At 40.8% G+C, this 17,525-nt stretch overlaps 1 protein-coding gene across 1 annotated transcript in view; it reads right to left on the bottom strand.

Annotated features, from left to right (window-relative positions):
* ACACA (acetyl-CoA carboxylase alpha) overlaps nucleotides 1-17,525 on the bottom strand; it is a 312,028-nt gene that overhangs the window by 149,098 nt on the left and 145,405 nt on the right. Inside the window, 2 exon segments of the mRNA XM_070735330.1 lie at nucleotides 2,183-2,398; nucleotides 3,215-3,256. Coding sequence (XP_070591431.1) covers nucleotides 2,183-2,398; nucleotides 3,215-3,256 — 258 coding nt within the window.

Here is a 17,525-nt window from a genome sequence, read left to right as displayed (position 1 = left end):
TAATAATACAATGTAAACAAATCTAATATTTAAGTTAATTCAAAAAAAAAAACCAATTTAAAAAACCAATCATACATACTGACATACCATACATAAATTTTATAAACCTAGGGGGAAGGGAAAGTCTTAATTCCCCCATGCCTGACGACAGAGGTGGGTTTTAAGGAGCTTACGAAAGGCAAGGAGGGTGGGGGCAACTCTGATATCCGGGGGAGTTGGTTCCAAAGGGTCGGGGCCGCCACAGAGAAGGCTCTTCCCCTGGGTCCCACCAAACGACATTGTTTATTTATTTATTGGATTTAGTTGACAGGACCCGGAGAAGGCCAACTCTGTGAGGCCTAACTGGTCGCTGGGATCTGTGCGGCAGAAGGCGGTCCCGGAGATATTCTGGTTCGGTGCCATGAAGGGCTTTATAGGTCATAACCAACACTTTGAATTATGAATACCTGCGGGACCGCCTTCTGCCGCATGAATCCCAGCGGCCAATCAGGTCCCACAGAGTTGGCCTTCTCCGGGTCCTGTCGACTAAACAATGCCATTTGGTGGGACCCAGGGTAAGAGCCTTCTCTGTGGCAGCCCCGACCTTTTAAATCAACTCCCCCTGGAGATTCAAATTGCCCCCACTCTTCCTGCCTTCCGCAAGATGTTGAATACCTATCTATGTCACCAGGCATGGGAGGACTAGCTATCCCCCCCCCTTTTTTTTCTGATTGGAATACATGACAATGGTGTGATTGTGCAGTAACATTTGTTTTTAATATGTATGGGTTTTAAATTTAGCTTTTTATTAATATTAGATCTGTACTCTCTATATTGTATTATTGTTGTTGTGAGCTGCCCAGAGTCTTCAGAGAGGGGCGGCATACAAATCTATATATAAATATATAAATATATATTGCAGGCTACTTCTGCTAACGGCCAGATGCCCGCAGTTCGATCTTGGCTAAGGCCTTTTGAGGCCAATAAAATGAGGGCCCAGCTGGTCATTGGCATTTTTTAGAGTCAGGAATAGTCATGGCTACTCCCCCCACATGGGGGCAACGCCGTCCAGGTAGCGGAAATGGCCCAGGAATGACACAACTGACAGATTTCGCAAAAACAAAAATACTGCTGAAAATAACCAAAATTTCGCTTGCGCTTGCGAGATTTCATCGATTTTAGCCGTTTTTTACTTTTGTGCATGTATGTAAGCAAAAATATCAGCAATGTGCAGAAGCCAAATCTTGCACGAGGCACAAGGAGTCAGGAGTGCCCATGCCTGCTGCCGCCAATCGGGTGGGGGCAGTATGGATCTCTGGGGGGAGCTGATTCCACAGGGCTGGGGCCCCCACAGAGAAGGCTCTTCCCCTAGGCCCCGCCAAGCAACATTGTCTAGTTGACGGGACCTGGAGAAGGCCGAATTTGTGAGACCTCACCGGTCGCTGGGATTCATTCATTATTCTTTATTTTTTTATTTTTAAAATAAATGTTATTATATAAACATTAAAACAAGACAGTACATGATCCATCTCATTTCGACATACTTATTTGTTTGTTTAAATATTGTACTTAAGTCTTACAAGACAGACATCACAACATAACTTAAAGCCCTACATGGCATTGGACCAGAGTACCTCCGGAACCGCCTGCTACCGCACGAATCCCAGCGGCCAATAAGGTCCCACAGAGTTGGCCTTCTCCGGGTCCCTCAACTAAACAATGTCGTCTGGTGGGCCCCAGGGGAAGAGCCTTCTCTGTGGCAGCCCTGGCCTACTGGAATCAACTCCCCCCGGAGATTAGAACTGCTCCAACCCTCCTTGTCTTCCGTAACCTACTTAAGACCCACCTATACCGCCAGGCATGGGGGATTTGAGACACCTTTCCCCCAGACTTATTATAATTTATGTTTGGTATGTATGTGCTGTTTGGTTTTTAACTATGATAGGGTTTTTAGTTTTTTTAATATTAGATTTGTGCCAATATAATATTGTTTTTATCGTTGTTGTGAGCTGCCCCGAGTCTTCAGAGAGGGGCAGCATACAAATCTAATAAATTATTATTATTATTATTATTATTATTATTATTATTATTATTATAACACAACATTCATTATTCTTTATTAATTTGACTGCTATGCCACCCAATCCGTGGGCCAAAGGGCGCTTACGAGAATATAAAACACAAAAGGTAAATGAAGCCCCACCTTCGTCACCAAGTCTGAATGGCGGATGATCGCTCGGACAAAGAATCGGTAATCAGTAACCTCTGCTCCTGCCTCAACCTTCGCTGCCCCCAGATAGAGGTGCATCTTGTGATTGGCACACGGGATGGCAGTGAGGTCGAAGTTGCGCATTCGGTTGAGCTCCAGCTGGAACGCCAAGGCCGGCTCCAAGTGGCGGTAGATTCTGTCCTCTTCGAACTGGGAAGGAAGCAAATATAGTTTTACACAACTGAGAGTAAACAACATGGCATTCACTAAGGTTTCTCATCCAACATCAAGCCCCCAGGAAAGAGTGGCACTCAAATAGTCTGCATTGGTTGCCGATCAATTTCCGGTCACAATTCAAAGTGTTGGTTATGACCTTTAAAGCCCTTCATGGCATTGGACCAGAATATCTCCGAGACCGCCTTCTGCCGCACAAATCCCAGCGACCGATTAGGTCCCACAGAGTGGGCCTTCTCCAGGTCCCATCAACTAAACAATGTTGGTTGGCGGGCCCCAGGGGAAGAGCCTTCTCTGTGGCGGCCCCGATTCTCTGGAACCAGCTCCCCCCAGAGATTAGAACTGCCCATACCCTCCTTGCCTTTCGTAAACTCCTTAAAACCCACCTTTGTTGTCAGGTATGGGGGAACTGAGATATCTCCCCCGGGCCTATACAATTTATGTACGGTATGCTTGTATGTATGTCTGCTTAATAATGGGTTTTTTTAAATATTTTAAATTGTAAATTATTAGATTTGTTATGAACTGTTTTTATTGTATTGTGAGCCGCCCCGAGTCTACGGAGAGGGGCGGCATACAAATCTAATAAACATAAACATAAAACATAACCTAAATAAATCAATTCAATTTTATTTATCTATTTTATCTATTTGTTTAGCTAAGGGGCTGCTACAAAGAAGGGGGAGGGTCAATTTATTTTCTAAAGCACAAAAAAACATGGATGGAAACTAATCCAGGAGAGAAGTCTTAGCAAATACAGCAATAAGCATTAATAAAAAGATAAACCCTTACCTTATCCCTGGCACGGAAGGTGAAGAATTTGGGGAATTCCCTCTGGAAAAGAAAGTAAAATTAGTATGGGAAATTATTATCGGTCAATATTTTAAAGCAATTTACACTACTCCACTGAACTTACTCTCCATTCCAGAATTACGCTATTTCCTGAAAGCACTGAATAATCGCCCTCGTTCTTTTTTTAAATGGATTTTTATTTTCTAATTTTAAGATGCCCTGGAAAATATTTTTGAATTGGAGCAAGATATAATACTACCCAAAGGAGCTGCTGATACAGTTCTACAGAGGAATCATTGAGTCTGTCATCTGCACCTCTATAACTGTCTGGTTTGGTGCTGCAACCCAACAGAACCGACACAGACTTCAGCGGAGAATCAGAACTGCAGAAAAAAACAATGGCTGTCAACCTGCCTTCCATTGAGGACTTGTATACTGCACGAGTCAAAAAGAGGGCTGTGAAAATATTTACTGACCCCTCGCATCCTGGACACAACTTGTTTCAACTCCTACCTTCAAAACATTGCTATAGAACACTGCACACCTAGACAACTAGACACAAGAACAGTTTTTCCCCCGAACGCCATCACTCTACTAAACAAATAATTCGCTCAACACTGTCAGACTTTCTACTAAATCTGCACTTCTATTTCTACTAGTTTTTTCTCATCATTCCTATCATCTTTTTCCTCCCACTTAGGACTGTATAACTTGTTGCTTGTATCCTTAGATTTCTATCAATATTGATTGCTTCTTCATTGCTTATTTGACCCCTATGTTTTTAACCTCATGATACTTGACAAATGTATATTTTCTTTTATGAGAGCATCTGCACCAAAGACAAATTCCTTGTGTGTCCAATCACACTTGGCCAATAAAGAATTCTATTCTATTCTAAAAACAAAGTAAATCTAACCACAACATTTGGGGTGGGGGGTGGGGGGTGTTGATTTAAAGACCAAATTAAAATTGGCTTCCCTGAATCCTCCGGAGTGCAAAAAACAGCACAATGGGCAAACCGGAAGTACGTTTTCGGAACTTCTGGTTTCGGTGAGGCTTATGCGCATGCGCGGGGACCGGAGGGGATTGTGCCCATTCACAGGGGCAGCATGTGTGTGTATGTGAGGATGTGTGGGGGGGAGGGAAGGGCGTGGGTATATGCACACATGCTAACACACCCACACAGCCCCTTTTGGCACGCGAATTAAAAAAGGTTTGCCATCACTGTTCTAGGTTTTTCATCACTGGAGGCTTTTAAGAAGAGATTGTCTGGAGTGGATTAGGGTCTGCTACATAAGCTGGAGGTTGGACTAGAAGATCTCCAAGGTCCCTTTCAACTCTATTATTCTGTTAATTGTATCCTAACCAAGGAACATTGATTTTTTATTTTAAATGTTTAGCTTTTAAGATAATTTTTAACTTAACTATTCTATTAATTGGCTTTATTGTATCTTTTCATCAAAATGTTGTAAGCCGCCCCGAGTCCACAGAGAGGGATGGCATATAAGTCCAATAAACAAACAAACAAACAAACAAACAAACTTATAATTTTTGACGCAGCCACCACGGCTGAATCCAGAGAAGAATGCTAGAAATTGTTCTGTTTCGCGGGCTTCTGATAAACTCCAATCTCGGAAAAATCACTTATTTATTAATAAAACTCACTCTTTATTCAAACTCAAGCATACGTGAATGAAAACGCAGGGTTAAAAGTAGCATAGGAGCAGATTCTATCTCATTTAGAGCCAGCTTTGATCAAGGTCCGGGGAAGAGCGCCAAACTCAGTCCTTATCTACATTCCTTAGTACCCATCTATCTGTCTGTCTGTCTGTCTGTCTGTCTGTCTGTCTCTTTATTTATTTAATTACTTTCGTATTTATACTGATTTACTCACTCACTCACTCACTCTTTATTTATTTATTTATTTATTTGCTTATTTATTTATTTGCTTATTTATTTATTTGCTTATTTATTTGCTTATTTATTTGATTTTTGTTATGCCGCCCTTCTGCTTAGACTCAGGGCAGCTTACAACATGTTAGCAATAGCACTTTTTAACAGAGCCAGCCTATTGCCCCCACAATCCGTGTCCTCATTTTACCCACCTCGGAAGGATGGAAGGCTGAGTCAACCTTGAGCCGGTGATGAGATTTGAACCGCTGACCTGCAGATCTAGCAGCCAGCTTTAGTGGCCTGCAATACTGCACTCTACCCACTGTGCCACCTCAGCTCATATAATTTACTCAAAACAAATGCATTAGCTCACCGAAAACCTTTCATAGCATTAAAGATTGTCTTTTTGAGGCAGAAATCATGGTTTTAAAACTTCATTCAAGCACAGCCCTAGTTTCTCGTCTTTTACATAGAAAGACGTTGAGGCTCCACGCCCCATTTCCCACAACCCCATTCCTTTGTATTGCCTGGAAGTGACATCACACGTCAAAGAGCTAAAACGGTGAATTAATACCTTTTACTCTGCAACTCCCCTCGCCTTGTGATCATTCTCCTATAGCAGTGATGGCGAACCTATGGCAAGGGTGCCCCAGGTGGCACGCAGAGCCAAATCTGCTGGCACGCAAGCTGTTGCCCTAGATCAGCTCCAACGTGCATGTTTGTGCCAGCCAGCAGACTTTTGGCTCACACAGAGGCTCTGGGAGGGCGTATTTGGCTTCCAGAGTGCATCCCAGCGGCCGATAAGGTCCCACAGAGTTGGCCTTCTCCGGGTCCCGTCGACCAAACAATGTCGTTTGGCGGGCCCTAGGGGAAGAGCCTTCTCTGTGGCGGCCCCGGCCCTCTAGAATCAACTCCCCCCAGAGATTAGAACGGCCCCCACCCTCCTTGTCTTTCGCAAATTACTCAAGACCCACCTTTGTCGCCAGGCATGGGGGAGTTAAGATATTCCTTCCCCTAGGCCATTACAAGTTATGTATGGTATGTTTGTGTCTATGTTTGGTTTTTATAATAAGGGATTTTAGTTGTTTTATTAAATTGGATTGTTACATGTTGTTTTTTATCATTGTTGTTAGCCGGCCCGAGTCTGCGGAGAGGGGCGGCATACAAATCCAATAAATAATAATAATAATAATAATAATAATAATAATAATAATAATAATAATAATAGGTTAGGTTTATTGGATTTATATGCCGCCCCTCTCCGCAAATTATTAATAATAATAATAATAATCCAGGGGGATGAGGGAGGGCATTTTTACCCTCCCCCGGCTCCAGGAAACCTCAGGGGGGGGGATGGAGGAGGAGGAACCTTTGGAGCCCGGGGAAAGGAAGACATGAGCCTACTGGGCTCACCAGAAGTTGGGAAACAGGATGTTTCCGGCCTCCAGAGGGCCTCCAGGGGGCAGAGGAAACTGTTTTCACCCTCCTCAGGCATTGAATTATGGGTATGGGCACTTGCACATGCACGATAGTGCACACCCACGCTCTTTCGGCACCCGAGGGAAAAAAGGTTCACCATCACTGTTCTATAGCAAGGCTTTATCCAATTGTTTTCCACTAACATGTCTTCCTCACTGTCTGACTGGGACCATTCCCCCAATGTCACGTCAGCCTCCACAGGCTCCCCCAAGTCATTTTCCCCCTCACTCTTGCTCTCACAGCCCCCCTCCCCGGTCCAATGTACCCAGAGGGGCCCAGGTCATCCTCCTCAGAATCAGACATGACCTGAGGTGGACAAGGAGGACTCACAACAGAAATCTTGCTTAGTTCTTCATCACGTTTCTAAACTCTTCCTAGTCTCTTGCTCTTCGGATGTTGCTCAAAGTTAATCTTTTTTCCCCCTTGCTGCATTTGTCAGCATACATAGAAACATAGAAACATAGAAGACTGACGGCAGAAAAAGACCTCATGGTCCATCTAGTCTGCCCTTATACTATTTTCTGTATTTTATCTTACAATGGATATATGTTTATCCCAGGCATGTTTAAATTCAGTTACTGTGGATTTACCTACCACGTCTGCTGGAAGTTTGTTCCAAGCATCTACTACTCTTTCAGTAAAATAATATTTTCTCATGTTGCTTTTGATCTTTCCCCCAACTAACTTCAGATTGTGTCCCCTCGTTCTTGTGTTCACTTTCCTATTAAAAACACTTCCCTCCTGGACCTTATTTAACCCTTTAACATATTTAAATGTTTCGATCATGTCCCCCCTTTCCCTTCTGTCCTCCAGACTATACAGATTGAGTTCATGAAGTCTTTCCTGATAAGTTTTATGCTTAAGACCTTCCGCCATTCTTGTAGCCCGTCTTTGGACCCGTTCAATTTGATCAATATCTTTTTGTAGGTGAGGTCTCCAGAACTGAACACCGCATTCCAAATGGGGTCTCACCAGCACTCTATACAGCGGGATCACAATCTCCCTGTTGCTGCTTGTTATACCTCTAGCTATGCAGCCAAGCATCCTACTTACTTTTCCTACTGCCCGACCATACTGCTCACCCATTTTGAGACTGTCAGAAATCACTACCCCTAAATCCTTCTCTTCTGAAGTTTTTGCTACCACAGAACTGCCAATGCAATACTCAGATTGAGGATTCCTTTTCCCCAAGTGCATTATTTTACATTTGGAAACATTAAACTGCAGTTTCCATTGCTTTGACCATTTATCTAGTAAAGCTAAATCATTTACCATATTACAGACTCCTCCAGGAATATCAACCCTATTGCACACTTTAGAGTCATCGGCAAATAGGCAAACCTTCCCTACCAAACCTTCCCCTAAGTCACTCACAAACATATTAATACTTTTGTTTCTACAGAGCAGAGGTGGTGCAGTTGTTATAGTGCAGGCTACTTCAGCTAACTGTTAACTGCAGTTCAGCAGTTCAGATCTCAACCACTCAAGGTTGACTCAGCCTATCTTTTTGTAGGTGAGGTCTCCAGAACTGAACACAGTATTCCAAATCTGGTCTCACCAGCACTCTATATAATATCCCTGTTGCTGCTTGTTATACCTCTAGCTATGCAGCCTAGCATCCTACTTGCTTTCCCTACCGCCTGACTGCACTGTTCACCCATTTTGAGACTGTCTCAAAATTTACTGTCACTAAACTGATTGCTCTTTTTTCCCCCTTCTTCTTTTCAGCTCTTCAGTCGAGCACTTTCAGGCAAATATCCAATTAAACGTGCGTGGGCAAATGCAAATGGAAAGACGCCGAGGTAAACACATCCTCGGAGTTTTCATACCAAAATCCAAAAAAAAAAAAAAGAGAGAGAGAGAGAAATAAGGGGGGGGGGGGAAACACACACCAAAACCCCGATTTCCTAGATGAAGGAATTATGCCCCTGCTGTGTTGTAATCAACCAACCATCATCAAGACAATCAGAATAATTCGCCTAAATTAACCAATCAAGACATCCTGCAAATTGGAGAATGCAAAAAGCTACATGAGAAAATCATCATAGCTGGTTATTATACTAATAATCGTGTTAAAAGCCTAATGAGATGAGGAAATTGGAAGCCTGCTGAAGCAACTCTCTATTACTTCAACATGCTGGGAAGTAATTATATAGACTGTAATTAAAACACAAAACCAGCCCACCCCATGGCCGCTAAGTTACGGCGGTAGTCCGGTGCTAGAATGAGTAGGGATGGAAAAACCCAAGAGCTGAACCCAGTTTCTTGGAAAAGCTGAGCAAGTGTGCTTAGAATTAGAACGGATGAGAAATACCTGAGGAATACCTGACCTTGGAATACTAATATCAAATGATCTAAGTGCCAAAGCCCACTGCAACCATATCGCCAAAAAGGGTTGTTAACCTGATCCTACGCAGCTTCTGCTCTGGCAATCTCACACTACTCACCAGAGCATGCAAAACTTTTGCCAGACCCATCCTTGAATACAGTTCATCTGTCTGGAACCCATACTACATCTCAGACATCAACACACTTGAAAATGTCCAAAGATACTTCACCAAAAGAGCCCTTCACTCCTCCACTCGAAACAGAATGCCCTACGAAAGCAGACTATCAATCCTAGGTCTAGAAAGCTTAGAACTACATCGCCTAAAACACGATCTAAGTATTGCCCACAAGATCATATGCTGCAACGTTCTACCTGTCAATGACTACTTCAGCTTCAATCGCAACAACACAAGAGCACGCAACAGATTCAAACTTAATATTATCCACTCCAAACTTGACTGTAAAAAATATGACTTCAGCAACCGAGTTGTCGACGCATGGAACTCATTACCTGACTCAGTAGTGTCAACCCCTAACCCCCAATATTTTTCCCTTAGACTATCCACGATTGACCTCTCCAGGTTCCTTAGAGCTCAGTAAGGGGCGTGCATAAGTGCACCAATGTGCCTTCCATCCCCTGTCCAATTGTCTCTCCTTATCTCATTTATCTTTTCTTCCTTTCAAATATGTTCACCTATACTTTTATATCTTTTCTTCTATTCTTTTTTTTATTTATATTATTACATATCTATTCTCTTCAATGTGTATTATGTATTGGACAAAATAAATAAATAAATAAATAAAATAAAGATTCCTCACATCCTGGATATAAACTCTTTCAGTACTTGGGATGGTGCTATAGGGTATTGTGTGCCAAGATAAGTAGACACAGGGACTGTTTCTTCCCTTGGGCATCACTATACTGCATATCTAATTCTCGCAGTCGACCAAGCAGGATGACAACTTAAGTTCTACCTGATGTGAATGTATACTGCTCAAAAAAATTAAGAGAACACTGAAAGAACACATCCTAGATCTGAATGAATGAAATATTCTCATTGAATACTTTGTTCTGTACAAAGTTGAATGTGCTGACAACACCTGAAATTGTCAATCAGTGTTGCTTCCTAAGTGGACAGTTTGATTTCACAGAGGTTTAATTTACTTGGAGTTATATTGTATTGTTTAAGTGTCCCCTTTATTTTTTTGAGCAGTTTATATTATATTTTTGAGCAGTGGGTGTCGTGTTACTTATCCTTTCATGAACTCTTATTCCCTCCTTCTATTATTATTATTATTATTATTATTATTATTATTATTATTATTATTATTATTATTATTGTGTCAATACAACACAGCAAACGAGATCACTATGCTGGATTTCGTATTTCATCACCAGTCGGGCGCTTCCCAAGCACCTAGGACTGTGTGATGTAGCGGCAAATTATGTTTGCCAATCCCAGTAAAGTGGCCTTTTGCAATTGACAGATGGAGATTTGGTCAATTCCGATGGTTTTCAAATGTCCGCTGAGATCCTTTGGCACTGCGCCCAGCGTGCCAAGTACCACTGGGACCACTTTCACTGGCTTATGCCAGAGTCGTTGCAGCTCGATTTTTAGATCTTCATATTTCACTAATTTCTCTAGCTGCTTCTCCTCAATTCTGCTGTCTCCTGGGATTGCGATGTCGATGATCCATACTTTCTTTATTATTATTATTATTATTATTATTATTATTATTATTATTATTTCTCCACAATCAGGATGTCTGGTGTGTTATGCTTCAGAATTCGGTCAGTCTGAAGTCGGAAGTCCCACAATAGTTTTGCTTGCTCATTTTCGACCACTTTTTCGGGCTTATGATCCCACCAGTTCTTTGCCACTGGGAAATGGTAGTTCCGGCACAAGTTCCAGTGGATCATCTGTGCCACAGCATCATGTCTATGCTTGTAGTCAGTCTGTGCGATCTTTTTGCAGCAGCTGAGTATGTGATCGATTGTTTCATCTGTTTCTTTACAGAGTCTGCACTTTGGATCGTCTGTTGTTGTTGTTATTGTTATTTTCTCTGTTGTTTTCCGAGTGCACTGAATGCTTCTGTACCAGAGACAAATTTCTTGTGTGTTTAATCACACTTGGCCAAATAAATCTTCCTTTCCCTTCTTATTCTTATTCCTATTCCTTACTCAATAAAGAGTTCTATTCCATTCTATTCTATTCCTTCTCAGTAAGAATTCTATTCTATTCTCGATAAAAAAGTACTCTACTCAGGTGCTTTAGAGAATAGCTTGACTCCCTCTTTGTGGCAACCCCTGAGATATTGTAAGGCTGCTATCAGGTCACCTTGTGCTATTAACAGGTGACTGGATTACCAAAATGGAGAAACGGAGAACCTGGAATTCTAGAAAAAAAAAGTATGTTTTTAATTCAAAGAACAGTATCAGAAGCAAGCAGGCTACTTAATAGAAAAATGAATTTGGAAAAATGGAACCTAGTCTTCAGGATGTGCTCATAAAAAGATCCTGAATTACTGATGTCACAATACTTAGAAAATTAAAGAATTGTGCCAGCAAGATTTGACCTGGAGGACATATAAGTGGAATGTAAGAAGAGACTCAGCAAATCTAATTTATGAGTGAGATGCAGGAAGAGATAAGAGACAGAGGAAGCAGACAGGGAAAACGTCCACATTTCAAAGATGAAAAGATCCGAGAAGCTACAACAATAACCAGGAAAAAAAGGAAGAAGCATGTGGAAAACTTGAAGGATGGTTCATCTCCTAAATCTGTTTTTGACTGATTTTGCGGAAGCCAATTTTAAACAGCCTTTAATGTGGAAGCATGAGGACTAGAAGCTTATTTTACCTTTAGAAGGCAGAGGATAATCCACCAGAGAAACAGGTCTTCTGCGTAAATTTAATCCCAATCACTTCTAGGCAGAGGTGGAGAAACTGCCTCCCCTTCTGCCCTCAATTCTAAAGCATTCTCGATATTTTTAAAAACAAGTCGCAGAATTCTCAGCAAATACTCCCTACACAGCAATCTGACATGGACAGTCCTTGACTTACAACCATTCCAACTTCCTGTTTGAAGTTACAACAGCACTGGGAAATGATTGGTCCTTGTACATACAACTGAACCAGCATTAGCCCAGTTACATGATCAAAATTGAAGTGCTTGGCAACTGGCATGTACTTGTGACGGTTGCATTGTTTTGAGGTCATGTGAACCGCATTGTGATATGTCCAGCTGGCATATAAATCCAAATACAGAATAGGATAGAATAGAATAGAATAGAATAGTCTTCGGAGAGGGGCGGCATATAAATCTAATAAATAAATAAATAAATAAAATAAGAATAGAATAGAATAGAATAATAAAATAAAATAAAATAAAATAATAAAATAAATAAAATAAATAAAATAAATAAAATAAATAAAATAAATAAAATAAATAAAATAAATAAAATAAATAAAATAAATAAAATAAATAAAATAAATAAAATAAATAAAATAAATAAAATAAATAAAATAAATAAAATAAATAAAATAAAAATAAAATAAATAAAATAAATAAAATAAATAAAATAAATAAAATAAATAAAATAAATAAAATAAATAATTTTTTTTAAAAAAGCAAGCAAAGTCAACTGGATGGGCGGCGGGGGGACACACTGGATATCGAAACCGTCTTGTAAGCTTCAGTATTGTCACGCTGGAGCTGAGGGATGGAGGGGATTTTATATACCTGGGATTCTATAGCCAAAACAAACTACTTTCTCTTGGGAACTAAGGACATTCTCACACCTGGTCACGGGAAGGAGGAGCATTGTCACCAGGCAACCAGGTAGTGCCTTGATTGGACCATGTGACTGATTGTTTTGAGAAAGTGATAAACTTATGTCCCAAAGCGAAGAATAATAGTAATACAGTCTTAGTAAATTAGACTGACTGTGTTGTGGGAGTTAGTTATTAAGCAGAGTGATGGTATTAGGGAAAAATATGTTCTTGTGTCTAATTGTTCTGGTGTGCAGTGCCCTAAAGTGTCGTTTTCAGGGTAGAAGTTGCAGCAATTTGTTTCCGGGATGTGAGGGATCTATAGATATTTTCACAACTCTCTTTTGGACTGATGCAGTATATAGGTCTCAACGGACCTAAATATTATTATTATTATTATTATTATTATTATTATTATTATTATTATCATCATCATCATCATTTATTAAATTTATATGCTGCCCCTCTCCAAAGACTTGGGGCGGCTTACAGTATATAAAAACAGTATACATATTATTATTATTATTATTATTATTATTATTATTATTATTATTATTAGAAACATAGAAGACTGACGGCAGAAAAAGACCTCATGGTCCATCTAGTCTGCCCTTATACTATTTCCTGTATTTTATCTTAGGACGGATATATGTTTATCCCAGGCATGTTTAAATTCAGTTGCTGTGGATTTATCTACCATGTCTGCTGGAAATTTGTTCCAAGGATCTACTACTCTTTCAATAAAATAATATTTTCTCACGTTGCTTTTGATCTTTCCCCCAACTAACTTCAGATTGTGTCCCCTTGTTCTTGTGTTCATTATTAATTAAATTTATATGCTGCCCCTCTCCAAAGACTCGGGGCGGCTTACAGCATATAAAAACAGTATACATATTATTATTATTATTATTATTATTATTATTATTATTATTATTATTATTATTAAAATTAAAATTTATATGCTGCCCCTCTCCAAAGACTCGGGGCGGCTTACAGCATATAAAAACAGAATACATCAAGATAAAATTAAAAATTAAGAATTACATTTTAAAAACTAAAAAAACGATTAACATACACACATATCCATTCAAATAAGCTCACTATCCATTCATTAGCTAAGGGTTAGAACCTAATGACCCCAAGCTTGGAGGCATAAATGAGTCTTTAGACTCTTACGGAAGGCGAGGAGGGTAGGGCAACACGAATCTCTGGGGGGAGTTAATTCCAGAGGGCCGGGGCTCCCACAGAGAAGGCTCTTCTCCTAGGTCCTGCCAAGTGACATTGTCTAGTTGACGGGACCTGGGGAAGGCCAACTCTGTGGGACCTAACCGGTCACTGGGATTCATGCGGCAGAAGGCGGTCCCATAAGTAATCTGGTCCCATGCCATGTAGGGCTTATATCAAAATGATATATCCAAAAAAGCTATTCTTTGAGGAATGCACTTGTCTCAGAGTTTTGCTTGTTATGGGTGTTCTACTTGGAACCCTGACAAGTTGCTTAACAACCAACAAAAAATTGTGAAATCGGTGACAAGTCACCTAACCATCACCTTGCTCAGCAACGGAAGTTCTCTTCCCAATTGTGATCGTTAGGTCTATCCGTATCTGGAAGAGGCCAGGTTGGTAGGTTATTTTATTTCATTTTATTTATTTATTTTGTCCAATACACAATGAGGGTTTTAGTGGGTATATGTCTATATACACATAGTAAAATACATGATGAAGTTTATAGAGGAGATACTCATAGTAAAATATATCTAAGAAAGAATAGAAAAGAAGATATAGTAATAGCACATATCAATGAAAGAATAGAAGAAGAGATATAGGAATGGAAGAAAGGTATATAGGAGATATATGAGAGCAATAGGACAGGGGACGGAAGGCACACTAGTGCACTTGTACTCGCCCCTTACTGACCTCTTAGGAATCTGGATAGGTCAACCGTAGATAATCTAAGGGTAAAGTGTTGGGGGTTTGGGGATGACACTATGGAGTCCGGTAATGAGTTCCACGCTTCGACAACTCGGTTACTGAAGTCATATTTTTTACAGTCAAGTTTGGAGCGGTTAATATTAAGTTTAAATCTGTTGTGTGCTCTTGTGTTGTTGTGGTTGAAGCTGAAGTAGTCGCTGACAGGCAGGACGTTGCAGCATATGATCTTGTGGGCAATACTTAGATCATGTTTCTATTTCGAGTGGAGGAGTGAAGGGGTCTTCTGGTGAAGTATCTTTGGACATTTTCAAGGGTGTTAATGTCTGAGATGCGATATGGGTTCCAAACAGATGAGCTGTATTCAAGGATGGGTCTGGCAAAAGTTTTGTAAGCTCTGATAAGTAGTGTGAGATTGCCAGAGCAGAAGCTACGTAGGATTAGGTTTACAACTCTTGCAGCCTTCTTGGCTATGTTGTTGCAGTGGGCTTTGGCAGTTAAATCTTTTGTTATTAGTATACCAAGGTCTTTAACCGAGTGGGGATTATCTGTGATAATTTGATTATTCAGTTCGTATTTGGAGTTCAGATTCTTCTTCCCAATGTGTAGGACAGAGCATTTGCTAGTTGAGAAGAGGCTGGAAGTGGTTGGAAGAGGCTAGGCTAGACTATCCATATCTGGAAGAGGCTAGGCTAGACTGCTAGAGCCAAAGCTGTATAAAACAGATCAATAGTCTGATCTGACTTCTTGTCTTTCTAATGTCCTTGGCTAAGAAAAGGTCCATCTCTGACACTGTTCTTTTGTTATTACTGTCCGGCTGCTGGCTTAGGAATCCCACCAAAGCTTTTCGAAGGTGTGTGGATTTATCCGCCAGCATTAAAAGAAACTCTCTCTCCCCACCCCCACCCCAGTTATCCATTTTTATTCTCTTAAACTGCTCGGATCTCCACTTCCTAAAGCCCCCTGCTTTCCGCTTAAGCTATCCATACTTTCCCAGCTTCCTGTCTTAAAGCCACTGATTGATTGGTATCTGTTATGTGCTTTCAGAATCGCCTTTAAAAGCTGGGTCATGCCCAGCAAGACAAGCAAAACAATCCAGAAGAGTAAGGAACATTTTTGCTTCTTCTTCTTTTTTTTAAAAAAAATTGTAGTATAATTCTGCGGAGTTGAACTCAAAATTTAATATAATAATTTATTCGACTTCTATGCCGACCAATCCCATAGGACTCACGGCGGCTTACAACAATAAAAACAATACAATAGTACAATAGTACAATAATAAAAAGAAGTCAAATATAACAATAGTTATAAAACCCCAATTATAAACCCAACTTAAAAACCCCCCAGAAAAAAACCTAAATCTAATCTGTCAACAAGCATATAAACATAGAGTCTACCGAGAGGGGCGGCATATAAATCTAATTAATAATAATAATAATAATAATAATAATAATAATAATAATAATAATAATAATAGAAGATTGACAGCAGAAAAAGACCTCATGGTCCATCTAGTCTGCCCTTATACTATTTCCTGTATTTTATCTTAGGATGGATATTATTTATCCCAGGCATGTTTAAATTCAGTTACTGTGGATTTGCCAACAACATCTTCTGGAAGTTTGTTCCAAGCATCTACTGCTCTTTCAATAAAATAATAAATTTCTCATGTTGCTTCTGATCTTTCCCCCAACTAACCTCAGATTGTGCCCCCTTGTTCTTGTGTTCAATTTCCTATTAAAAACAATTCTCTCCTGAACCTTATTTAACCCTTTAACATATTTAAATGTTTTGATCATGTCCTCCCTTTCCCTTCTGTCCTCCAGACTATACAGATTGAGTTCATTAAGTCTTTCCTGATAAAGTTTTATGCTTAAGACCTTCCATCATTTTTGTAGCCCGTCTTTGGACCTGTTCAATTTTGTCAATATCTTTTTGTAGGTGAGGTCTCCAGAACTGAACACAGTATTCCAAATGTGGTCTCACCAGCGCTCTATAGAAGGGGATCACAATCTCCCTCTTCCTGCTTGTTATACCTCTAGCTATGCAGCCAAGCATCCTACTTGCTTTCCCTACCGTCTGACTGCAGTGTTCACCCATTTTGAGACTTTCAGAAATCAATACCCCTAAATCCTTCTCTTGTGTAACCGGAAAAGGCAGGGAGAAGCCTCCATGTGGCCTCTCTAGGAATCTCCTGGGAGGAAACAGGGCCGGAAAAGCGGGAAGAAGCCTCCGTGGGGCCTCTCTAGGAATCTCCTGGGAGGAAACAGGGTCGGAAAAGCAGGGAGAAGCCTCCGTGGGGCCTCTCTAGGAATCTCCTGGGAGGAAACAGGGCCGGAAAAGGTGGGGAGAAGCCTCCGTGGGGCCTCTCTAGGAATCTCCTGGGAGGAAACAGGGCCTCCACCCTCCCTGTGCTTTCCCCAATCGCACGCATTATTTGCTTTTACATTGATTCCTATGGGAAAAATTGCTTCTTCTTACAAAGCTTTGTACTTAAGAACCTGGTCATGGAATGAATTAAGTTCGTAAGTAGAGGTACCACTGTATAAGATGCACCTTTCCCCCCCAAAGGAGGGTGAAATTTGGGTGTGTCTTATACACTGTAGCTCCGCCCATCCGCTGGCCTACTCTATGGCCTCTGCCTCTCAGCAATTTGCTTCCTTGCAGCAAACAGCAGCCTGTTTCAGTTTCAGCATCAGCACAGCCTGATTAGCATAAGTAGGTTCCACCTCCCGACCATTAGCACAAGTTGGAGCCACCTCCCGACCATCAGATGTTTCAAACTGCAGGGATTGCCATTGCCTACTGCCGCCTTTCTGTGACCCATTTTTGGCCTCTGTATCCCATTTTTGGCCTCTGCGCACCCCCGTTTTCCACCCTTCTGATCCCTGCCATCCGGAACAGGTGGAAA

This window comes from Erythrolamprus reginae, chromosome 1 (assembly GCF_031021105.1).
Source record: "Erythrolamprus reginae isolate rEryReg1 chromosome 1, rEryReg1.hap1, whole genome shotgun sequence".
In the NCBI taxonomy this organism is placed as follows: domain Eukaryota; kingdom Metazoa; phylum Chordata; class Lepidosauria; order Squamata; family Dipsadidae; genus Erythrolamprus; species Erythrolamprus reginae.
Note: the sequence above shows the minus strand (reverse complement) of the source record. Positions and strands in the feature narration are given on the sequence as shown.